A 26,219-nucleotide genomic window follows, 5' to 3' on the forward strand; every position below is an offset into this window, starting at 1 on the left:
AGACAGGCAGAAATTCCCCCTGCTCAGAGGAGGTGGCCGAGCAAGGGGAGGCTGGAGATGAGACTCTGTGGCTCCTTTTTTACACTGTTGTCAAATTTAAGCACAGAAAGCATCGAGGGGCAGAAGAGGGGCAGGGACTGAGCTCTGCTCTGGGGGGACCAGGGACAGCAGCCAGGGAATGGCTGGAGCTGTGCCAGGGCAGGCTCAGGTTGGATCTCAGGCAAAGGTTCTTCCCCCAGAGGCTGGTTGGGCACTGCCCAGGCTCCCCAGGGCAGTGGGCACAGCCCCAAGGCTACCAGAGCTCCAGGAGGGTTTGGCTGATCCTCTGGGGCACAGGGGGTGACTCTTGGGGCTGGGCCTGTGCAGGGCTGAGGTTGGACTGGATGATCCTTGTGGGTCCCTCCCAGCTCAGCACGTTCTGGGACTCTGTGAGTCCTGGCTGAGCACATCCCGAGGCAGTGATGTGGGACACAGTCCCCGCGTTTCTCCACTGGGACAGCCCAGCACAGGGAGGGATTGGGATGCTGGGGACCACCAGGAATGCTGGGGACCATCAGGGATGCCGCCAGAGGGAAGGAGCGATCCCGGAGGTTGTTTTCTGTGCTGCAGCCACAGGATGGCAGCGCTCACCTGCGGATCAGCCGCTCCCAGCTCGGCACGGCCTGAATTCCACGGCAACCTTGAAAGGCAAAGCAGGAATTTATTGGGACTGTTCCTTATTTTATGACACGGAGTTCAATGCATTTAGTGACTTGTTTTTGGCACGGGTTGTGCAAGCTGGATGTATTTAGCCCCTTCACAGAAGTGTTGGGAGACTTAATTCGGTGCAGTGAACTTGGAGGTGATGTGTAAGTGGAGGGCTGGGGCTGTAAAACTCGGGCTGCAACAGCACCTCAAACAGAGTCTGTGGTGGTGGGTGGATTAGGAAAGGCAAGGCTGCATCTGGAGAGACCCGTATTCCACCTGGAATTCTGCTCTGTGACTTCAGACCAGTCCCTGCTCCCTCCTTTGTGCCTCAGTTTCCCCAGCTGTAAAAAATCCAACACCACGGTGGTTCTGGGTTAATGGCTGGATCTAATCATCTTGAGGGTCTTTTGCAACCTTTATTATTCTGCAGTTCTGCCTCAGGCCACCCCAGGAAGGCCTCAAGGCATTGCTCCGGGGTGGTTCTGCAGCAGTGCCCAAAGTGCCCGTGCTTTGGGATTGCCCCTGGCACAGGGCAGAGCTGGCACACAGCAAGGAGTCCCCCCCACTGTGTCTGTAGAGCCCTCACATCACCCGAGATGGCTCTGGGAGCCCAGCTCACCTCCCTCAGTGCTGCAGTGCCGGGAGATCCAACAGCACTGCTCTGGGTCGTGGAATGGGTTGGGCTGGGAGGGACCTTAAAGCTCATCCCATTCCATGCCATGGACAGGGACAGCTTCCATTGGAGCACCCCCACTCCTCCCTGCCCCCACCCCACCCAGAGCAAGATGCTGCTCCCCAAATTCCCACAGCAAGGGCAGGATGCTGGTACCCCTGTGTCCACAGAGCTTGGAGGGTCTGGCTGGGGATTTTAGGGAGCTGCTTAAGGGACATTTTAAACCCTGCACAACAACATCTACCCCAGACTGAACCTCCTCTTATTTGACTTAACACTACAATATACTATTTTAATGTATATCTATATATAATATATAAAATCATAGAGTGGTTTGGGGTGGAAGGGACCTTAAAGCCCATCTCATTCCACCCCCTGCCATGTGCAGGGACATCTCCTACTATCCCAGGTTACTCCAAGCCCCATCCAACACGGCCTTGGACACTTCCAGGGATGGGACAAGTGTACATATGTAATATATATACATTATACACCATCCTGAGGGTGACAGAAAGCCCAAGGATGGTGTTCAGGTAATTACAGGAACCCTCTGCCAACACTCATAGCAAAACCCCCTCCAGCCACCCCATGGAAAACCAACCTGGTGCTCCCAAGAGCCGCAGAGGTCTATGGTCTGCCAGCACAGGAGACTCCTCTGGAGTGTGCACGGGATTTGCAGCAGCAGGGAAGGTGAAGTGCATCCAATGTCAGACTTTACAGCTCCAGGAGACAGAAAGTTAAGGAAAAGCCAAAGCAAATAACAGGTTTGCAGCAGTTCCTGGAAAGGAAGAAGCAGCTCCTGTGGTGAAATCACTGTTCACCAAATTGCAGAGTCCCCGGTGTTCATCCTCCTGCAGCAGCTGCAACTTAGAATAAAAGGAGTTGAATTTTTCCTAGGATTTCTAACTCTCTTCTGATGCAACAGAAGAATCTGAGCTTTATGTACAGGGATTTCTACCTCTGGAGATGAACAATTCCAAACACACAAGCTAAATTACATGTTGTCACTCCTCACGTGGCCTTAACCAGAGGTCTCAATTCTCTTCTAATGTGACAGAAAAGTCTGAGCTTTATTTGCAATGAGTTCTGCTTTCACAGATGAAAATTTTCATGTGTGTGTTATGCTGGGTATTGTGCAAAAATATACAAATAGAGTCTTTGAAGTGAATTTATAAACCCCAGCCCCTGATGTGCCTCTAGACTGCAGCTCTAATTAACACCAAATGCAGCAACGCTCAGTTTGATGTGGGAGAACCTACTTTGTCAGGCTGAAATCACAAACTAATTTCACTGAAGTTATTAAAAATACTGGATCAGCACAGCAAAGCAGGCTGTAAAAACTCTATTATTGTAATAGGATAATAAAGTGAAGCTGGCTCCCTTAACCCAGAGTTTACAGACTGATGGCTCTTTCCTTGGGACACAGAGCTGGGAAACAGCAGCTGGTTCATCCCTGCTTTTGGTGCAGAGCTTCAGGAACAGTCATTTACTGCCATGGATGTGTATGAAACACTGCTGGGCAAGTCCAGCTTCCCATTCAATGTTTGCACCAACAGAAGTTATGGCACAGTTCCCCCATAATTAATGTCTCATTAGGGCTGCACTGCACTTGTTGGGCACCAGGGTGAGAAATGTCTGAGGGAAGGTCTCAGCACAGGGAAATCCCTCTCCCTTGAGATAGTATTGGGAACCTGCAGTTGTTTGGAAATTCATGCTTAGGTTTGAAATACAATTTTTAGGTATATAAAGCAGGAGGCGACTTGTGTGTAAAGGGGTGGGTTCTTTGGAATAGAATAGGAATAGGAATAGAGATAGAATAGAATAGAATAGAATAGGAAGAGAGATAAAATAGAATAGAATAGGAATAGGAATAGGAATAGGAATAGGAATAGGAATAGGAATAAGAATAGGAATAGGAATAGGAATAGGAATAGGAATAGGAATAGGAATAGGAATAGGAATAGGAATAGGAATAGAATAGGAATAGAGTAGAATAGAATAGAATAGAATAGAATAGAATAGAATAGAATAGAACAGGAAAGAATAGAATAAAATAGAATAGAGTAGAATAGAATAGAATAGAATGGATGGGACTCAGGTGCCTGACTCCAGAAGGATTTATCATCTCCTGGTTTAGAGCATCCACCAAGTGCTTCAGCTGGAGCTCCATCCTCCAGACTCTCAGCAGTGGGGATAAAACCTTCTTCAAGATACAGTTCAAAACAGGTTCTGAACCTGCTGGCTGTAATGAAGCAGTAGAAGAACCCCCTTGTTCTGCCTTTTCTGATGCACACACTGAGGCAGGTACATCTCAAACAGGGGAACCAGCACCCAGATCCCAGCTGAGGGAGCTGCAGCTCTGGGCCTGTAAAGCCATCACTGATTCTACCTGACATACAAGCTGCAATACCTATTTATAGAAGGTGGGATGCCAAGGAAATTGTAGTTTGGCAGGTTTAAGCTCGATCCCATTCAGTGCTTGAGCTTGGGGGTAGGACAGAGATCCTGGGGAATATCAGATTGCTGGGCATTAACAGGCAAATCACCCCTGATTGCAGTGGGAGCTGGGTTTCCTGATGAGGTCTGAATCCTGAACTTCCATGGAGAGAAGATTTTCTTCTGTCCCTGTTGACTCACAGCTCACAACCATGTGATCCCAACCATCTGTTTGGTAAACTTTCTCATTTAAGCTTGAAATACTTGAACTCCTTCTGCCTTGTCCCTCTGGGAAAAGCAAAAAGTAGCTTTAGTGCTGCCCAGTTCCTTGTTTGTTTGCTCTCAGTGTGCCCCAGAAACTTGAGGTGGGAGGGGACATCCCCCAGTTATCACCCCTGGAACCTCCAACCTGGCAAAGTCGGGCTGGTTTGGGGGGTACAAATGGCCTATTCCAATCTCTAGGTTGTTATTTGTTCTTGAGGAATGTCAACTATCAAGATCTTATGGAAATGCTGTGAAAGGTGCCTGGGAAGTGCCCCAATGGTGTGAGGTTGTTGGCACTGGGGTGTGAGATGTCTGTGGGAACACAGCCTGCAGTGGGGGGCAGAATTTATCTGAAGCTAAATATTAGCAAATAGTAACAAATATTAATATCTAAAGCTAAGTATTAGCAAATACTAGCAAAGATTAATGTCAGACAGTACCCTGGAGAGAAGGTGAAGGAGACAGCGAGGACACGAGTTGTGATGCTGCTGATCCCCTTCACCCTCAGTCTGGGCTCCTTTAAGATGCTGAGAGCCAGAAACAGATACTTCTTATATTGTTTGTTATTTTCAAGCATCTTTTCTCTTTCACCAAAGTTCCCACTGGCCAAATTTTGCTATCAAGGCCATCTTTGCACTCTGATAACCTCCAGACTCTGCCTTTAGACATTTTTGTGCAATCTCATCTCCTGATTTTCCTATTACTGGCAGGAGGGCAGGCACAAGCATCGAAATAAAACACTGGTGATGCGCAGCCAGAATTAATCTTGATAGTGCAGAAGTGAAAAACAATGGAGATAAGCACCAAACCACTCGCTCTTGTGACTCAGTTGAGCAACGGGGCTCGACTGCAGCGAGGGAGCAGCTCTGTGCTGGTTGGAGTTGCTCTTTTTCGGAGCTGATCACGTCACTGCTCAGGGCTCGGCAACAAAGGGCTGCTGGAGGAAGGAAATGCTGAGCTCGAGCAGCCCCGGGCTCCTGAGGGTTTATCAAACCTGCAGCGAGAGCCCCATATCTCTCAGGCCCCCCGTGTGTCTGCGGGGTGCAGGAAGTGCCTGGGCCTGACCTTTATCCACAACCAGAAGATTCCTTGGCAGGGCTTGTTTTTGCAGCCTCCACCTCAGGAATGCTTTGGCTTTCCCTGGGGCTTGGGGAGAGGTGGGAAGCACGAGCAGACAGCAGGACGGTCGCACAGGCGTTCCTGCCAGAGCCTGGAGCACCCAGGAGCCACCGGCCAGCGGTGGGAGCCCGTCCTGGCACCGGGATCCCACCCCCGGGACACGTCCTGGCACCGGGATCCCACCCCCGGGACACGTCCTGGCACCGGGATCCCACCCCGGGACACGTCCTGGCACCGGGATCCCACCCCCGGGACGCGTCCTGGCACCGGGATCCCACCCCGGGACACGTCCTGGCACCGGGATCCCACCCCCGGGACACGTCCTGGCACCGGGATCCCACCCCCGGGACACGTCCTGGCACCGGGATCCCACCCCCGGGACACGGGAACAGGGGCTGCTCCTGCTCTGCCACATCCTCCTGCCAAACACTGCCCTGAGCCTGGGCTGCTCTTCCACCTTCTCTCTCCATGGGCAAAAGCTGGAGCCTGGGTTTTAGACACCTCAGTAACTAAATTAGGTCCAACCAACACTGGCTCCACAGATACAGGTTTTCTGGAATAAACGGTCAACACTTATACTATAAATACTGTAAGTAATACTATAATAATATACAACTAATACTATACATTTTTTAGTGATAAGGATTGATTGCCACTGCTGTGCAGCTGCTTTGTTTTCCTTTTTAGTTAAATTCAATATCAAGTTCATGCTTCATCTGCAGGTATCAGAGGGGAGGGAGAGAGTGGGACAATGTGATGGCTTAGAGAAGAAAACCACCATTTATTTTGTCACATTTTTTTTTACATCATCTTCTTCATACAACTGTTTCATTGTAACATTAATACATTTAAAAAAACCCCACCAAGATAGCTTGCAAAATTATATATATTTTAATATCCAAAAAAGTACATTGCATATATATAGTAGCAAAAGCCCCATTTCCATGGGTAATTTCTTCAAATACTTCAATTTTGCGATTATTGCAGTAATGTTACTTATAAACACCCCGAGAGCACTAAGACCTAAAGGGATTAGCTTGATCTTCTTTTTCCACTTTGTTAAATAATGGCATCAGTGCTTCTGTTCAAAGTTCTGAGCAGACTCCAGAGCTCTGGGTTCAGACCCTCCTGCAATCGGATGCACATGGACCAGACCTTGCCCCCACACAGAGCCCCAGAGGTTGTGTCTAGACTAGATTAGATAGTTGTGATCCTGTTAATTGGTTGCCAGTTAATACAAGTCATTTAATTGGTTCTACATGTAAATCTCACCCCCCAGACATCTGTTCTAAAACCCAAATATTTGTGGTTCACCCTCTGTTTATGGCACCAAACCATCAAATTAACATGTGCAAGACTAGAGATGGCTGACAACTTGGGAATGTTTCAAATTTCAAGGAAAAGCCCCGACAGGAGGCATCAAAAAGGAGGTGGTTGATAATTTTATTGATGAAGTGGTTAAGATCTTCCCGAAGTTAAAGATTTTGGTGAAAAACAATCACAAAATATTTAAATATGCTTTAAAAATGTTGTGCATGTTTTCAATCAGCTTCAATGCAAACATGTGAGCGAAGTGGAGTTAATTTGCAGACAACTACAACAGATTAATATGAGAAGATACTCTACTCTAGACAAACTCAGGGTGATCTGGAAGGTTTCTGGCAACTTTGGGGTCAATTATGGATCCAATTGCAGGATCAAGGCTATCTCCAACAGATACATTACTCATGTCTTATTTTTTATTTCTTTTTTTTTAGCAAAAAGTACAAAGCTACAGCCCAAATGTACAGATTGAAAAGATGTACAAATTACATTAAAAAAAATAAAACAAAAACAGACCAAGCTGGCAGTAAAAAAAAAAACAAACCTGCATTTGTGACCGAGGTCAACTCGTTTTATTTACTCTTTCTTTTTTAAAACTGTGAGATATAGGGAAAAATAACTCTGCATAATTTATACAGTAATTTGCCTTGGTTTGTTGACCCTTTGGACGACGGTCTGACAAACGCACAGCGTTCGCGAATCGCTACATCGAGAGGCCCCTCGGGCTCTGGCACCGCCCGGGGACCTGCTGTCATTTATTTCACTTCATTCTGCTTTCAAGGAATGTCTGTGCTTGACACCACGGCACGTTTGGTTCTGGTTTCTGATGTTTCTGGAGTTAAGACACATTCTAATGGAGTTGTACACTCTAGAAAAGTTCCTTCAATGCCCTTTACTTCTTAAAATATACATGTACATATATATATATGAATATATATATATATATATTTAATTTCCAGTTGGGTGAAAAAAAATCCTCATCTGCCTTAAAGCTAAGATTCCAGTTGTGGTCCCCTGCAGCCCAGTGTCCTCCACTTAACAGTCAGATTGCCTACGTGCTCCACAGTGAGAGAAAAACCCAGGTAGTCATCCTTTCCTACGACCCACTGGTGGATCTATGTCTTGTCAAAAGCCTTTGAATCCTTGAAAATTTCTCTAAGAATCTTTCCAGGTAATGGTGAACAATCTTCATTGTCACTTCCTACAGAGGACACAAGCATCAAACCCCAAGGAAATGCAGAGTACTGGCCCACAGAAGCGTCTCTCCATCTCTCCATCTCTCTCAGTTCAAGACACAAGAGGCAAAGTTACAAAAGTAAAAGGTTTGGTCCAGAAATAACCAATATCCAGTTTTAATTCTTCACCAGAAAGGCCACAATTATCCATTGAGGGTCCCCCAAAAAACCCATAAAAATCCCAGAAGTAAAGAAAAAGTCCAACCAGACTCGTGAAGGCCCCGTGGAGCTGAGAGCACTTAGTAATAGCTGCCCAGGTGAGGTGTGACGTGGGCGTTGGGGTGGCGGGGCACGTTGGGGTTCGGGTAAATGCTTCCTGCAGGGGAGGTCCAATAGGGTGAGGCCGCTCCAAAGAAACTGGATGACGTGACAGGCATGGAAGAAGGGTGTGGGGGCACAAAGTTCACCTTCTGCTGGTGGGCGTGGTACGACGGCATGTAGGACAGATCCGACGGGTACTTGTACATGGAGGACTCGGTGGGGTGAGGCTGCAGGGCCTGGGCGATGCCGTGAAAGTCAAATTTGTAGGCATACCTCTTGCCGTGCACCTTGGTCATAATGTTCTTGTCGTAGTAGTATCGCAGGGCCCGGCTCAGCTTGTCGTAGTTCATGTTGGGTTTGCTCTTGCGCTCGCCCCAGCGCCGTGCCACCTCGTCAGGGTCCGTCATCTTGAACTCCCCGTTGGTGCCCTCCCACGTGATGCAGCTGGCGTTGGAACTGTCCGACAGCAGCTCCAGGAGGAACTGCCACAGCTGGATCTGCCCGCTCCCTGTGACACAGCCGGGGGGAGAGGAAATGAGCCGCCGCTTCCTGCCCCGGCGCGGACAAAGGCAGGAAACAGAAGGACTATCTCGACCTTTGCTGGGAACGGCTCCTCCAGCCCTGGAAGGGCTTGCGTAGCAATGGATAAACTGTTCCCAGCAAACAAGTTAGTCAACCCTTTGTTCTGCTCCCGGGTTTGAGGTCAGATTAGATTTCATAATGGGCGCCTTTGGCCTTAAAATCTTCGGGCTGTTCATAAACAGGGTTTTTGCCGAGCACACTGCGCTGCAGAGCTTTTCACTGGCAGGTTAACAGGGAGATTTCAGCTCTGCACTGCTCACTGTTTGCCAGGGATATTGTTTTGGATACCTCCAGTTTCCTTTCCAGTTGGTGACCTGAGTTACATGAGATTATTTCTACCCTAGAGTAAAGGTCCCCTGGTTTTTCTCGCTGTGCTTATACAAGTTACGAGCATTTTGAGGATGTTTTCTTACAAACATTCCATGTGTTTCAGTTTGGTCAAATCAAACAAGATTTACTCCAGGTCTCATTCCCCAAACTCAAGGATTATTTCCTGCAGATAACAGTTATTACACAGGCAATTTCAGAGATATTTTGTGCCTTCATTCATTTCATCCACAGCAGACAGCGAAACATTAACCTGTACTGCAAATCTGAGAGACCAGCACTTAAGTCCCCTATAAAACTCTATTTAAGGAATACTGGGTTTGGGTAAGAACATTCAGGATGGTGATTTTGTCCTGACAAAGATGATGTTGCACCATTTCCCTCACTTTTCTGTAAGAGTTTTTGCAAAAACCCTTGTGGGGGCACAGTTACTGAGCTCAGTGGCTCTCACAGCTCACCCCAACTAGAGGGACAGCAGCTGCTCATCCATCCTGGAGCAGCAGGTCAGCAGGAAATCTGCCCCCTTTGATGATGAGGGTCTGAAAGGTAAAATGAACTCACCTGGATTGGCAAGGCGGCTGCTGGTGGGCCCCAGGACTTGATAGGGATCTAAAAAAACACCCAGCAAACTGACTTTAAAAAACGTTTCACCAAAAAGAAACAACAGTTCATTATTCCAGAAACCAAATTTTCATCTTCTTTCTTGACTCTTTCTGCCCCTTCTCCCAGGGCCTGGAACAGACCCAATGTGCTCCTTCTTTCTTTCTTTCTTATCAAACAACCACCAATTATTTCTGGAATCCAAAATGGCACAGGGTTTGTGGCACTGGTCTCAGCCTGCTTTCCCAGTCTGTAATCCCTCTGGACATACCCTACACTGATGTGTCAACTAGAAAACATGAAACATGGAAAAAACCACTGTGGGATAGTAGAAAATAACAAATCAGGGTAAAATATATTTCTCCTAATAAAAAGAGCTGGACAGCAGATGAGATTCTCAGATTCACTTGTTAGCAGCTGAGCTTGCTGCCCTCTGAGGTCCATGGAACATTCCCCCAACTCTCCCTTTCTGAAGCAAACAGAGCATTGGACAAATGAGAGTACCAGGAGTTTGTCCCTGGCTCCAGTGAGGCTGAGTGTTTCTTGAAAACCCCACAAAGTATTTATTAGGAGTAAATTCCTTCCCTTTTCGTGGGGCCTCCTCAGCCCTAATCTCTGCACTTCTCCTTTGCCTGTCTCTGGTTTTGGTGATTTGGGTCTGAAGTGTTTGCTGGTGGATTGAATCGATGCCAAAAGCACCAACCCCCTGAAATAAAGCAGGGGGATGGAAAGCAGCTGTGCAGGGCAGGGCAGGGGGTGCTGAGCCTTTCAAAGGACCTGGGGCAGCAGCAGGAACTGCAGTGCTCCCTGCCCAGCGGGGTCTGCTCATCTCCTTTGGCTCGGGGTGGTTTGGGACGGAGGAAGCCCCGGTGGGTCTGTCTGGAGACACTTCCATGGGCACAGCTGCGCCCGAGGTGAGGAGGGGACGGGTTGGCACAGCCCCACACCTGCTCCACAGCCTTGGGATGAGCCAGAGGGGATGAGCCAAGGCGAGGAGCCACAGTGGCTGGGGTGGCACAAGGATGTTCCTTTGGCACGTGGAAGGACAGAGCAGCAAACCAAAAACCCTTTGGAACAGTCACTGACCCTGTGGAGTCACTGCCTTGAGGCCTCCCTGGGAGGCTCTGCCAGCTTGGCACAGAGTCACAGAATGTTGGAAGGGACCCACAAGGACCATCCAGTCCAACCCTCAGCCCTGCACAGGCCCAGCCCCAAGAGTCACCCCCTGTGCCCCAGAAGATCAGCCAAACCCTCCTGGAGCTCTGGCAGCCTTGGGGCTGTGCCCACTGCCCTGGGGAGCCTGGGCAGTGCCCAACCAGCCTCTGGGGGAAGAACCTTTGGCTGAGATCCAACCTGAGCCTGCCCTGACACAGCTCCAGCCATTCCCTGGCTGCTGTCCCTGGTCCCCCCAGAGCAGAGCTCAGTCCCTGCCCCTCCTCTGCCCCTGCCCAGGCAGTTGGAACTGCACTGAGGTCTCCCCTCAGTCTCCTCCAGCTGAACACACCAAGTGCCCTCAGTGTCCTCACACGGCTTCAAACCAAGGCCCTTCCCCACCTTCATTGCCTCCTTTGGACACTCTCTTGGAGCTTTAGATCTTCCTTATATTTTAGTGTCCAAACCCACGGCTGGGTCTGCCTCTGGCACATTTATCCCCCCAGTGTGGGACCACCCCAGGTGCTCCAGAGGCACAAAGCCAACACTCACCTGGCTGGGGCCGCTGCTGCTCCGTTGTCTTGTTCACATTTTGTGTCCCTGCGACAGGAGGGCCTGGGGAGACAGAGAAAGAGCTTGTTTGTACCAGGACAGCAGGGGAGGAATGAACAGAGGACAGGCAAGTACAAGACACATCAAACAGGAATAAACTGGCTGGGAGGGAAAGGTTTCCTAAGCCTAAGGGCTGATATTTTTGAAATTGCACTATAAAGTTTAGAGATTTCACTAGAAATTAAAAATTTTACTGTGAAGTGAAAATACGCAGATGAGGCAAGAAAAATATTGTTATTACAGATATTTATATATATAATTATTATTGATATTTATTAATATCCTAAAGATGCAGCGAGACAAGGAAAATACTATGTAGATACTTTATTAACTTTCTGTCTGTCATTGCAACTTAACTTCCATTCTTTTAACTTCCATTCTCTAGTTTGCACCCATGTTGTAAGCAGAAAATTGGATTTTTCGAAATGTGTAAATTCTGACCTCCTTCCATGTTGGAACATTTTTCCACATTTTTTGCAAATGCAAGTTCTTTTTTTTTTTAAGCAAGACTCTTAGGCCAAAAAAATTAAGGTTTATAGAAAAAAATAAATTGAAGTTTCTTTAGGGTTTGCATAGCTCAGAAAGCTGCAAAGTGAAGGCAGTGTGATCTGTCAGCTGGGCTCTGCCATGTTTATTTACAGCCAGTAGTATCTTGTTGAGTGGGAAATGTGCCCACTTTGGAGGGCTGCACAGGGAAACAGGAGTGGAAACGGGGCAGCGTGGCTGTGTCAGCTGGATATGCAGCTAACACACAGTTTTTAGGGACAAGGGACTGATATTTCTGATGACTGGGAATTCCAGGACACTCTAAACCCAGCGAGAGCAAGAGCAGTGTGTGAGCAGGGCTTGTGCAGGGGGGCCCTCTCTGCCTGCTGGACTCTGCCTGGAGTTTTGCTTTCTGGAAAGTTGTAAGAAACTCTCAGGTCTGCCCAAATGGTCCATGTCTGCCCCTAAAAGCATCACCCCACAATACAGGTGGGTGGTAACACGGGGTCTGTACACAGGATTTGCTCCTGGTCCCTTGATCAAATCCTGCAAATATCAGAGGTTTCTGCTCTCACCTTTAATACACGATTCAGTGATAAAAATAGTGGGGTCTGTTTCTATTTTTCTCCATAACATAATTCCAGCTCTTATCTTACTGACTGTCCCTGAATTTTCCACCTTTCTGGTGCTCCCAACACAAGCCATCCATGCCCATCTTCTCCCACCACCTCATTTTGATCTTCCATTGCACAATTTGTGATCCCCATTGGGACAATTTACTTTTGGAGAGGCCAGAACTCACATTACTGCCCCATCCTGCTCTCCTGACTGCAGAGGAGGGACCTACTTGTGAAAGACAACAGGCACAGAGGGCTGAAATCACTTTTTCCCAGAAAAACCTTGCAAGAATCTGGCTTGGGATCATGGTCCCAACTGGCTTGGAATCCTGTAGGTCTGTATTTTTGTCTCTCCCATATCCCCTGTGCTCCCCTGGGCCCCTCACAAAGACAAGGGGGTGTAAATAGGGGTGTAAATAGAGTTGGGATTGTTTGGGAAGTTCTTGAGCCTGATCTTGAAGTCCAGTCATGGCACCCAATGGAATTCAGAGTGTGACTCATCCCATCCAAAAGCAGATCCACCTTCTTTTATCCCAAGATTCAGAAGACCAGGGACAGAAAAGGAGGATGAAATGATGATGAAAAGGAGGATGAAAAGGGGATTTTCAATCCAGGGAGGCTGAAGACTCGAGGCACAATAAGGAGGTTATTTTTAGGAGAGGGAAAAGGTGGAAAAGCGTCTTCCCAAGTGACATTCCAAGTGCCCCTCTGCCCCTGCTGTGCCCGTCGGGCTGCACAGCTCCCTGTGGATAAATCCCAGGGGCAGCAGGACTGCACAGCTCCCTGTGGATAAATCCCAGGGGCAGCAGGACTGCACAGCTCCCTGTGGATAAATCCCAGGGCACGGCAGGACAGGACTGCACAGCTCCCTGTGGATACATCCCAGGGGCAGCAGGGCTGCACAGCTCCCTGTGGATACATCCCAGGACACAGCAGGGCTGCACAGCTCCCTGTGGATACATCCCAGGGCACGGCAGGGCTGCACAGCTCCCTGTGGATACATCCCAGGGCACGGCAGGGCTGCACAGCTCCCTGTGGATACATCCCAGGGCACGGCAGGGCTGCACAGCTCCCTGTGGATACATCCCAGGGCACAGCAGGACAGGACTGCACAGCTCCCTGTGGATACATCCCAGGCACTTGCACATTCCTGCCGGCGCTGGGAAAGCCGCTGCAGCTTTGAAATTCCAGCCCTCTGGTTATTGGCATGGAAAGGAAAACACGGAGGGAAGGGGAGGGAGGGGAGAAAGAGGAGGAGGGGAGAGAGGGGAGTGGGGGGAAACAGAGCTCGTGTAATCTGCCCGGTTTTATTTTTGTTTTAATTATTTGTTTTTTTCCCTTTTTGCAGAAACCACAAACCCCACTGCAAATAGATCAGACTGAAAAACAAACCGCTACGGTTCCAGCCGGGGACAAAGAGTGGGATGGGACAGCCCGGGAAGAGGGAGGGGACAGCCCCAGCCACGCTGTCCCAGAAGGGAGCCCTGATCCCAGAAGGGATCCTTGTCCCAGAAGGAATTCCTGTCCCAGAAGTGTTCCCTGTCCCCAGAAGGGATCCCTGATCACACAAGGGATCCCTGTTCCCGAAGGGATCCCTCTCCAAGAAGGGATCCTTGTCCCAGAAGAGAGCTCTGCCCCCCAGAAGGGATCCCTGATCACACAAGAGATCCCTGTCCCCAGAAGGGTTCCCTGTCCCAGAATGGAACCCTGTTCCCAAAGGGATCCCTGTCCCCAGCAGTGATCCCTGTCCCCAGCAGTGATCTCTGTTCCCAGCAGTGATCTCTGTTCCCAGCAGTGATCCCTGTCCCCAGCAGTGATCCCTGTCCCCAGAAATGATCCCTGTCCCCAGCAGTGATCCCTGTCCCCAGCAGTGATCTCTGTCCCCAGCAGTGATCCCTGTCCCCAGAAATGATCCCTGTTCCCAGCAGTGATCCCTGTCCCCAGCAGTGATCCCTGTTCCCAGCAGTGATCCTTGTCCCCAGCAGGGATCCCTGTCCCCAGCAGTGATCTCTGTCCCCAGCAGTGATCTCTGTTCCCAGCAGTGATCCCTGTCCCCAGCAGTGATCCCTGTCCCCAGCAGTGATCTCTGTCCCCAGCAGTGATCCCTGTCCCCAGAAATGATCCCTGTTCCCAGCAGTGATCCCTGTTCCCAGCAGTGATCCCTGTCCCCAGCAGGGATCCCTGTCCCCCCTCTCGAGGTCGGACAAGGCTCAGCAGGGTTGGACACTGGTTTGCAGCCTGGTGCTTCCAGGAACTTCATCCCAAGCTCAGCCCTCAGCTTGTCCTTGCTGTAAACAAGGTGCTGCTCGCCCTGGTGGCATTTTCCTGGCTGGAAAACCATCCTGGCTCCATCCCAGTGAGCCAGAGCTCTATCAGGGGCTGAGATCAGGAGAGCAGGGACGAGGGATGAAGCCTTTTCCCATGTCCTCCCTGCAGCCAGGCTCTGACTTCCATTTCTCCCCTGGGATCTCCTTCTGAAGGATTACAACTAGAACTATTAGAGAGATGCTGTGGGAAATATTTGGAAAAACCATGAGTCCTGCATTGAGAAAGGCAAAACCTTCAGACATTTCCACTCATTTAGGTGCTAATGTACATTTTGGTTAATTCAGCCAATAAAGAGTTTGGCCCTAATGTAATGTTAATGGAAATGTCACGTGGTTATCCTGGTAAAAAGCAAGGTGGAAATTCATTTTCCAACAGAAAAATCCTTTTCAAATTGGGGAAAGTTTCTTTGCAAAAAGTACAGAACTCGTTGAAAATGTTCAGTTTCCTCTGAATTTTTGGGGTCAGGTCATTGAAGCAACTCCTACAAAGGGGTTGGTTGATTCAGTCCTTGGTGTGTTTTGAGTAAATAAATAGGCATCATCTGGAGAGATGGAGAACCCTTGTCCCAGAGGAGGAGCCTGCTTTGCTCACAGTGTCCCAGAAAGAGGGGTTTTAGCCCATAAGTGACACTATTCCAGATGTGCTGACCAGGCTCTATGGCTGGGCAGGATCAAGGCTTGGTTCAAGTTTGGCTAAGCCTGGTCAAAACTGTCATTCCAAACCTCTCTGAATGGGTTTCCTTGTAGGCTGGAGTTTTAGGATGTAAAATGTCAGCTTGGAAGTGTGAATGTGACCGTGCCCAGGTGGACTGAGTTCCTTTGCCTTAGTTCTCCCTGTATAAAGTGTGGGAATATACTGTGTTGTAGGATGAGACAGCTCTGAGCACAACTTTGCCATGGTGAGAAGGGTTAAATGCAATAATCAGCAATACAGACACTGCTGTTGAAGCAACGTGTGCACTCAGCTACTGCAAATTTCCAACTCTTTCTCTCCCTCTCAAAAATAATCGTCCAAATCCACAAAACTATTTTTATTTCACAGGAATCTGTGCAACGTGAAGGAACCACCCCAGCCCTCCCAGCTCCCAAGCCCAGGCTCTAAAGCTGAACGTGTTCAAAGCAAAATGGAAAAGGCAGAGCCAGGGAACGTATCCAGAGACTTGGGTTCCTGCAAAAACAGATCATTCCCAGGACCTGACGCCCAGTGGCTCGAAGAGATCCTACAGAACTCCAGCCAGACAGTGACAGGGAGCCTTATCTGTCATTAAAACCACTTGGGTTTTACACCAAAACTTGCCATGCGATGGAAATTCAATTAAAAGATTTGGCCTGAGGTTCTGTCCTAGTGTAAATCAGCAAATAGCAACAGTGGAGTCGGGGGCAAATTTACACCAGCAAAGGATCAGGTCCCCATGTCTGGTTTAAACTTAAAAGGCCCCGTGGAACAACAGTCCAATGACAAATGTGTGTTCAATACAAAATGGAATTAAAGAGCAGAAAATAAATCAGAGATGCTTTCAAGAAATGTCATTGTGCAGCTGTCTGGTTTATGTCCAGCAATTCCCCAGCATGAATGCAGACTCTATTAGGAGGAAGGTAAAGGATATTAATAATGCTTTGCACTTTCACAGCACCTTTCAACCGAGGATCTCACAGCTTTGCAAACATTCGCACTCACTGCGCGCCCGGGAGGGAGGTTAAATATCATTTTATTTATTTGCATGCGTAAAGACACTTTCCTCAGGCTCTAGCTGCCTTTTCCAGATGAACTGACTTTCCCAGAAATCAGGCTGAGTGGAGCAGACTGTAGCACTGATCTCTGGACCCTTTCTAGCCTTGGTCTCTACTTTCTCACCCCAAATCTCCCTCACCTTCTGCCTCTCCACCCTCTGTGCCATTTGGAAATGTTCATCTTCTACTGAGCAACTCCCCTTTCAGTGTAGTGATTCCTCTGGAATTAGGTGTAAATCAGAAGTAGCAGTGGTGAGACAGCCTGCCAGGCTCTGCAAAGGCTGAGAAAAGGCTTAAAAGATGGCCAAATCAGGAAGGGCAAGCCTGGGCATGAGGCAGGGGGGCCTGTAAAGCTCAACAGATGAGTTGGATCAGCCAAAGCTTTGCAGGTCCCTCTGGTCAGACTGTTTGGTGCAACAAAGGAAGGGCTTGATCTGGGAGTGTGTCCCAGGAATGCCAGGGCTGAGCCTGGGGTGTGGAGAGGGAGGAGGGCTGCCCACTGTGCCCTGTGGAGTGTGCAGGAGGCACTGGGATGGGAAGGGAAGGCAGCTCCAAAGCCCAGCTCACCTTTCCAGCCACCCCATGTCCCAGCTGGGGCTGTGCCCCCTCTCCTGCTGCCCAGAGCTCTGGGGCAGATTTGATCCAAACAGACTGATAGATACTGCTGGGGCAGGTGGACAGACACAGAGACTCCCTTCCTTAGGAAACCAGGCTTCAAATCCCCCAGCAATCCACCCCACAGTCCCAAACCCCCAGCAGTCCTTCCAGCCTGAGTGCAGTCCCGTGAGTGAGGCATGAGGAAGGCTGTGTTTCAGATATGATGTATTAGGGAGCAAACCCTCTCTTGATAAGCTTTAAAAAGTTCTGAAAAATTAAAAACAACCCCAGTGTTTTATAAATCTGGGAGCCTGGACCAGAGGGGGGGTTTCAGCTGAACAATAGGCTCACAGTCCCTGTGCTTCCTGAGCTGCTGGGAAGTGCTGACAGCCCCTCCATCCTGCTCTCTCCAGAGGAGCCGTTTCAGTCAAACCATTTCAGGCACTGTTTTGTGCTACCAGCCCTGATAAGGCTTTCCAGGAGAACTACATTCCCTGGGCTGGGAATATCCTCATTTTTCAGGCCTTTTTGTTCTAGGATGGATACAGTGGGGCTGGGTCATTTATGGACTAAATGCTTTAGGAGCACTATGGGGGAATCTTCTTTAGAAGATTCAGCCTGGCAGTGTCCTTAACTGCAAGCAAGGCTGGGAAGGAACACCATGGCATGGTTTTTGTGTTCATGGCATCACTGGTAGCAGTGGCAGCTCTTTTCCAGGCAGGCACTGGCTGCTTTGGGAACTGCTGGGCTTCACTGGCAGTGTCCAGAGTGCTCTGAACATCAGGGTTTTCCTGAAGTCAGGTTTTGGAGATGGCTGGAGAAACACTCGTGCAGGAAACTTGGGAGGATCTGGATTCCCCAGCACAGCAGGTGCTGAGCAACAGAGCCCACAGATCTCTGCCTGCTGGAGCTGGCAGTTCTGAAGATATTTGGGAGCTGAAGGATGGGAAATGGTTTGTCCTAAGTCATGGAGACAGAGGGAAGAACCAGGTATCCTGGAGGATCCAGACTTAGGAGTAACAGAAGTGATCACCTGGGCAAATACTTTTTAGGGAGAGAAGGAAAGGAGGGCACAGGACCTCACAGTTCTCCTCCCTGGATGAGGACCATGGAGAATCCTGTGGATCTCAGAGCCTGCTTCAAATTCACAGCCTTCTTCCCCTTCTCCTTGCTTCACTGAAACCTGGAAGGCCAAGTCCTGCCTGGAAATACAGTGCCTGTGCTCCCAACCCAAACAAGGCAGGTTATTCTGGAGCAGTTCCTCCTGTATTTCTGAGCCCTGGGGTTCTCCAGCAGGACACAGGCTGGTTTTTGCAAGGAGTCCTTCTGCTTCAGACAGGATCCTGGCTTGGTGGCTGGAATTTAAATTAGCTGCTCTAAATGGGGAAAGCAGAGCCAGATGTCCTGGGGGATCCAGGCTTGGGGTTAATCTACATGGTCACTTGGGGTCTATTTTGCAGCAACTCCATTCCAGGGCGAGAGGGAGCGGCGGGCACAGACCTGGAGCTGCTCCTCCCAGGGGAGGCTGTGTGTGCTGGCACTGCTCTGGCACCTTGGAAAGGGCCCAGTGTAGGCACCTGGGGACAAAACCCTCTCCTGCTGCAAACCAAACGTGTCAGCAAGGGGTGCCCAGTGCTGCATGTCCAGCCCTCGCACTCCTCACTTCCCCTCCTGCAGATCCCATTGGAGATGTGGGGTTGTGTTTAGAGCCACCTGGAGAGGAGAAACCCAGACTGTGGCTTTGTGGAGGGGCAAGGAAGCCAAAACCACCTCCATGTCCTCCTAGAAACATTAGGAGGCTTGTTTTAGATGATGGCAGCAGACAAAAAAGCTGAGGAGCCCGTCAGGTCCCTCTGTAGCTCCCTCTGGCTCCGTGAACACGCTGGAACTGCTCCACACACACAGTGAGAACCCACAGTGCCAGCAGCCAGAGCTTGTGGAGATCCAGCTGTTCTGTGCAGGCTCTGGGCTGTCAGCTGCCTGTAGGTTGGGCAGGGATGGTGGGACAGGCCTTGGAGCAGAGCAAGGTGAGAGGAGCCCTCTGGCCTTTTCCAGTGGCCACACGAGGTGGTTCATGCAAGTCTCCCAACTTCCCATCACCTTTAGCCCAGGTCCAAGTGATATGTGTGTCAAACTGTGAGGCCTCAAAATCTCACAGCATCATTTGTTCTGCTTTTCTGCTTTTCAATTTACTATTTCTGCTAATTAAAACCACTGGCATGTGTGCCATGTCATGCTGTTTGTCAGTCGGTGTTACTGTGACTGTTCTCATGAGACTTTCCAGTGCCTTCAAGCACCAAACTCATTCATTTCTCCTCCAAGACACATTATCCTGCTCCTTGAGCTGAAGAATCACCAGGACAGGGATCATAATTAAGTAATTCTAAGTCTCTCCACTGAGAGGAAACAACTCGCTGAGCACAGACTAATTTCAAAATAACTTCTCTTCTATGTTATCAGGCTATTTGACTATTTCACAGTTTAAAAAATATTATCAAGACATCTTTTGCACCCTTTATATCTGTGTGGATTAACAGTTGGACTCAATGATCTCGGAGGTCTTTTCTAACCTGAATGATTCTGTGATTCTCTGGTCTCTCTGTTGTTATTAACCTGTTTCACAGATCCAAAGTCCAGGCTTGGAACAACACTGGGGTTTGACCTGAAGTCAACTCAAATCAAGTGAGAACTGGATTTACATGAGACATCTGCTGCAGAGCATGGATATGAAGAACAGATTTAACTTGGGAATGTCTGAAAGTAGCTGAGAGCCCAGTTATGAATTGCTGTCCTTATGGAAACACAGAGCAGAGCAATCAAACATTTCTGATTTAACTCCTGTTTGAAATCCAGTGATGGATTAAGTCCTGTGGCTGAAGCTCTCTTATTTCCAGCATCAGACAGGATCTGGAGCTTAACATAGTATATGAAAAGAACTGAGATTCAGGATTCCTGTCCCTGATTCCTGTCCAAGGCCAGGTTGGACGGGGCTTGGAGCAACCTGGGCCAGTGCAAGGTGTCCCTGCCCGTGGCAGGGGGTGGAACAAGGTGAGCTTTAGGGTCCCTTCCCACCCAACCCACTGTGTGATCCTGTGATCTGTGATTCCCAACGGGACTCCCTCAGCTGGCACAGGCAGGGCGTGCTCAGGGCAGGCCCTGCTCAACCAGGGGACCCCTCTGCCATCAGACTTGGGGCAGGCACACCAAGGAGCTCTTACACAGCCCAGTTCTCAGCCTGGAGCTCTGCTCCCCCACTCCAGATCCTGGAGTCACTCCCTGTTTGCTTTGAGCCAGAGGCGACAGCCCCCAGTTGTGCCTGTGGCTGGAAAAACATCCCCGAGCTCTGCAGAGCTGGAACTTCCTGATCCAGGCTGAGCTGCCCCTGCAACGCTCACAAAGACACATTATGAAGAAAAGGAGGAAGCAATGAGGGGTTTTGTTTTCTCTTGTTGTTGCTTTTTTTAATATCAGCAGCAGAAATCCCAATGCACAGTGCACAAAGACTGGAGGATGTGTCCTAAGAATCCCTCCCAGAGCCAGCTTGGAAAAGCAGACACTTCCCAGCCAAGCTCTGTGGTACTGAGCTACTCAGGGCTGCAGCCACAGCCACGTGTGCCAGGCTGAGCAACAGTACAGACACACAAGTCCTGAAGGATGTGTCCTGAGCATCCCCTGGACACCCACAGAATCCTCCAGATCATCCCTGTGTGTGCAGAAATGTGCCAACAGCACTGGGGATGTTTTCCCCCCCGCACTCAGGGTGAAACAAAACCATTAATGCACTCAGAGTTCGCCCTTGTTGAAAAATGCACAAATGCAGAAGTAAAAAAACCTGATCCTTATGGAGCAAAAAGCCAGAGGCAGCACACATGAGAGAAAAGGGAAGAGACACATGCACAGACATTGCATTTTTACATCATTTGCCCATTTAACTCATTAGCAGGAAGCAAATTTTGTCAGGAAACAAATTCACCCTTGTCTTAGGAAACAGCCAGGGCGCTTCAAGAGCTTTTGAGGCAGAGGCTGAACCCCAGCAAATGTGTGACCCCCCCACATGTGCAAAAACACTGCTTGCAGTGCACCCCAGGCAAAAAAAATAATAGCTCTTTTGCTGGGAGAAAAGGAAGGATAATGGTTACTTAGAAAGTGCTCCAGACAAGCTGTCAGGTTGAATTCGGAGAACTGGAGTCTACTCTGGGACAGCGCTGGCTCGGGGTGATCCCTTGTGAGTTGGGTTTCCTGCCTGCTACAGCTTAAAGACAACGATTCTTTGTTTCCAGTTTTTCTGGTGAAAAAACACACGCCTGCCTCCGAAGAGGGTCAGGGAGAAAGCAGACAAAACACTAACTCTGGAATTTCAAAGGAAAACAATTAAAAAAAAAGAAAGTATAAAAAGAAAAATCCGAGCGCGCCTGCTACTGTCTCTCCTGGAATCATAAATCCCTGCTCTGGCCACACAGTGGAAATAAAAGAAGCACTAAAAAAGCCTCCCCTTTTTCTGCTGCGGAGCTAAAAATGGGATATTTCATCACCAGGCACACAAATATCATCGAGAAATGTTTTAGCAAGTACAGACAATGAGGAAGGCACAGACTGCAACTGCTTTTTCTCTGACACCACTGAAGCCGGAGGGTTTATAACCTTTGCTGTGAAAAGGGGCTGCACTGACACACTCCAAGGAGAGTTTATTGAAACTGGTCAATATTTTTCACATGACAACCTTTTAGACCTGAAAAATGGCCTTTTCAGGAGAAGAATTTTATGCAGGAATTTGAGAGTGTTTTCCTGTGGGAACTGTGCTCATACAACCACCCTGCCCACACTCTCTTCCCCCCTTTCTCCAGTCTCCCCAACTCTTGAACTTGTCACCCCAAATTGTCACTGAATTTCACAGGTTTTGAAGAGTTCCTACCAGTCTGAAGGAAGCTGTGGGGAAAGAGGAGTGAGTTTGCAGCCCTGATGGTACAAAAAGCAGCTGCACGGACTCGTGTTTTGTGAGGTACCAGAGAATTGGTGTGAGAGAGATTTTATTGATGCTCCAACATCAGGAAACGCTTCCTTAGGGGCTCGCAATGAACATGAGTACAAAGCCACGGGAACCCACACTGGGTGGATTTCAGGGCTCACTGGTTTATTTATTTTCTTAAATTTGCCAACAACCCAACAAATCATCCAAGCAAACACACTTTACACCCAAACATGCTTATTGTTCACACAACTGCCTCTAAAATCCAAACATAAACACGGGATGGCCACAGACTTCAACCTCTGAAATTCATCTCCTCCATCCATATTCATGGATGCACAGATAGATTTCTTCCCTCTTTGAAAATGCAGGGGGCACATCCGTTTTTCCCGTGCTCTGCTTGAATTTGGGTTGGATTTAAGAGACTTTGGGCTAGTGCTGGTTTACCACTGATCTCAGCCAGCCCCAGGAGGCTCAGGGGGGACCTTCTCACTCTCTACACCCCCTGACAGGAGGGGGGAGCCGGGGGGGGGTCGGGCTCTGCTCCCAGGGAACAAGGGACAGGAGGAGAGGGAACGGCCTCCAGCTGTGCCAGGGGAGGCTCAGGTTGGACAGGAGGAGGAATTTTGACACTGAAAGGGTTGTTAAACACTGGCAGGGGCTGCCCAGGGAGGTTTGGAGTCCCCACCCCTGGAGGTGTCCCAGGAAGGCTTGGCCGTGGCACTCAGTGCTCTGGGCTGGGGACAAGGGGGGATGGGGCACAGGGGGGATCCATGGGCTGGGAGGGCTTTTCCAGCCTAAATGACTCTGGGATTCTGTGATTTTCTTGCCTTGGTCTGAGCCTGGTGTGTGCAGAGGGCAGTGCTGGGGGCCAGACCTGCTGAATGCAGCCTTTTAGTGGAGATCATACCCGTAACCTGGGGGCAACAGCTCCAGAAATCACCCTGGTGAATCCTCACGGGTGACACTGAGCCTTCCTTCCCCCCACTCTGCCACCTCACTGCACTGCCCCCACTTCCCTGGGCAGCAGCACATGTTAAAAGCACCCCACACACCCCAGGCACTGCCACGGGCCTGTTTGCAGATGTGGAACTCCACACAGCAACACTCCACGACTCTGCCTCTGCCCTGCCCAGGTTCAACCCCTGCACAGCCTTCTAGACATTAAACACGGGAATTGCACAGCCTTCTAGACATTAAACACGGGAATTACACAGCCCCCCACACACTCATAGCAAGCACAGACCTCCAAAATGTGCTGGAGGGAGGCCAGAGTGCTCAGAGCCACCTGGGACACAGCCCTGTGGCCTCTGAATGTTGTTGTGTGTGAATATACTTTCCATCTCCCCATGGAAACCTACTGGAATGACACCATTCTGCAGCAGAGCAATTTAAATCTCCCTGGACTCACAGATAATGTGGCTCAGATTCTTGTCCTGTGTCTCCAGTACCTGCAGTAGGTCAGTCATTGCTCCAAACAGGCACGGAAAATGAAACAGCCCCTCTCTCCACTGGGGAGCTGGGAGGGGGACACAAATCTTTCCATTCAGCAACGTTACACTTCCCAGAAAATTGCTCTCTAGCCAAAAATTCCTGGTGATTTTCATTAGGGCAATTTGTTTCTCCCAGGCAGCTGAAGACAATTTGTCCCAATGACACTAAATGCCATCCTTTGGGGTGTTTATGGGGCTGAAAGGAGAGGATGCTCGGGCAGCCAGAGTCCTTTGGCCACCCCCAGGTCTGTACCTGGCTGATGGGAGAGCACAGCTCGGCTGCCTCGTGCCCCAGCCCAGGAAGTTTCTGGAAGCAGTTTCTGGAGGCAGTGTCTGGAGCAGTTTAGCTCCCCCACAGCAGTGCTGCAGGTCCTGCTGTTTGCAGAGCTGGCACTGCAGAGGAGAAGTGAGAGGGTAGAAAATAGAAGGGAAAAAGGGAGTAAAGTCTGCAGCAGCAGGCAGCCAAGGCAGCTCTGTGTGCAGAGCCAGGGCACGAAACCAGCCCTGGGCCAGGCGTGGGACACGGGCCAAGGGCTCCTGGGGGCACCACCCCGCTGCCCTGCTCTGTCTGGAACAATTTGGGATCCCTGTGCTGCATCTGGAACATCTGCAGCTGTCTGGGCTGCAGCTGCAGCCTGGCTTTGGCCATGGAGGTTGTTTGTTCCCAGCCATGGCTGGGATGTGAGTGTACAGCAGTGTCAGTACATGCACAGCGTGGGGCTCTCCCTGCAACCTGCACAGCCACGTTGTTGACATCACTGGTGGGAGCTCAGAAAAATTACAGGAGTGAAGAAAACGGTATTTTTTTCCTCTCTCTAATGTTTCTTGTGCTATTTCATCACATCCTCCTGCTCTGGAATCCTCAAGGGAAGGTGGTTAGAAAAATTTGTCTGGTTTAATTCACAGGCATAGAGGGAAGAAGCATTTACAGGATTAGTAGATTCAAGATGCATGGACATAAAGGAAAATGTTTAATCTTTTGAGAGGTTGACTTATAAAAAAATCACGATTTTTAACCTGAAATTTCTTTTCCAAAAATGACAGCATCATCCTGACATGGGCCCATTGAAAAGCCTTAAAAGGAAGCAAGGAAAATCTTGTTGCCTGATGGACTAGACCAAGGCTGAGGAATTACAAGCCCAGTTTTATGTTCATTACGAGTTTCTTCTGTGATATTGGATGAGACACTACATTCTGCTCCCCCAACTCCTTACCTGTCAGCCTGTCATGTTCTCCTGCCTCTTACCCTGACATTTTATCTCCCCAATAACATTTGGAGCATGAATCAGTGGGTTGAAGTGGGGCAGTTGATCCCACAGAAGATTCAACATTGAAGGAACAACGAGGAAAGGAAGAAACAGGAGAGGAATAGATGGGATTTCAGCATTTCTGTGTAGCTCTTAATTTTTATTTGGCTGCCCCGTGGGTGTGCTCAGTCCTTTATTGCCACAGGATGAAAGTACCATGGGAAGTTCAGAACCCCAGGCTGACAGAAAGCAACCCAACCTCTGCTGGCAGCACTAAAGGGACACCCCGGGGGCCAGTAAAAGTAAAGGGGGAGGAACTCTTCTCTCCTCAAGTTGCTTTCAGCCTGAGTGACTCAAGGCCCAAGTCACGGAGATAAAAGGTTTAAGAAATTCAGAGAAGTGCAATTTTATTCAGAGCATTTCTCTTTAATTGAAAAAAAAAAACAAATCATGTTTTTTTCTCTTTATTTTTAGCAACCACCTGGCCTGAGACAGACAGAGCAGAGGGTTGGGGGTGTTTAGGGGGAATTGTGGAGGAGCACGTGTGTGCTTTATTCACCCAGGAGCAGGCCCAGCTCTTATCAGTTCTAAATAGACTGTCAGTGGCAAGGCAGTCCCAGCAGAGCCTGAAGGGCTTTGTCTCTGTAATATCCCAGGTTTTATCAATCAGTGCCTGTCTCAGCAGAGAGAACAGGGAACACACAGCTCAAGTGGATATTTACAGGCTGCACAAAAGGAGCTGTTGGAAAAACCAGCCCTGATGTCGTGTGCAGGGTCCAAGACAGATGTTGGAGATGAAATGCAAAGAGAAAGAAGGGCTGGCTGGGAGAGCAGCAAGTCGAGGAGGGAGCCAGACACTCCATGCAGGAGCTTGTTAAATGTGGGAGCTGTTTGCTGCAGCCTTTCAGGGAAATGGCAGCTTTTGTCTCTCCAGCTGCTTAAATAAAAGAACCTCTGCCTTTCCCCACTATTCTTCGAAATGTAAACTTGTGGCTCGACCATGAAGATGAGTTTTCTTGAAAATCATATATGTGTTTATATAAAATATATAAATATCTATTTATGTAATATTTATACACAAATATGTAAAAATAAATATGTCTATAAATATATGTGTGTATAAACACCCATGAGGGTGTTTACATATGAGGTGAGGAGATTGGGCACAGGGGGAGGCTGGTTCTAGGGGGGTTATCTCACAGACACGACACTGCACACTTGTCCCAGAAACTTTTCAAATGAGGAGCTGAACACAGTGCAGGGAACAAGCCCAACGTTCCTGCAGCTGCACAAAGGCAAAGGAAGACCAAGCCCAAGGCTCCCAGTCCTACACAGTGAGTTATAAACTCCTACAAGTGAGTTATGGAGCACAAGAACAGATTTTTGCTCTTTTTTCACCCTATTTGGCCTTTATCAATTCGACTGGGACTTGTTGTCTTATGTAGGCAGGGGTTGTGCAGCACCACGTGTGTCCCTGCACGTGG

At 49.1% G+C, this 26,219-nt stretch overlaps 1 protein-coding gene across 5 annotated transcripts in view; it reads right to left on the bottom strand.

Annotated features, from left to right (window-relative positions):
• Positions 1-5,940: 5,940 nt before the first annotated feature.
• Positions 5,941-26,219, bottom strand: part of FLI1 (Fli-1 proto-oncogene, ETS transcription factor) — a 106,559-nt gene continuing 86,280 nt past the window's right edge. For all 5 annotated transcript variants that reach the window (XM_051812451.1, XM_051812450.1, XM_051812452.1 and 2 more), the window contains 3 exons: positions 11,212-11,274; positions 9,469-9,516; positions 5,941-8,506 (listed from right to left, as the gene is read on the bottom strand). In XM_051812451.1, coding sequence (XP_051668411.1) covers positions 7,977-8,506; positions 9,469-9,516; positions 11,212-11,274 — 641 coding nt within the window. In that variant the 3' untranslated portion in view covers positions 5,941-7,976. The remainder of the gene's footprint in view (positions 8,507-9,468; positions 9,517-11,211; positions 11,275-26,219) is intronic.

This window comes from Manacus candei, unplaced genomic scaffold, assembly GCF_025592945.1.
Source record: "Manacus candei isolate 608988 ecotype Guabito, Panama unplaced genomic scaffold, ASM2559294v1 h1tg000086l, whole genome shotgun sequence".
NCBI lineage: Eukaryota > Metazoa > Chordata > Aves > Passeriformes > Pipridae > Manacus > Manacus candei.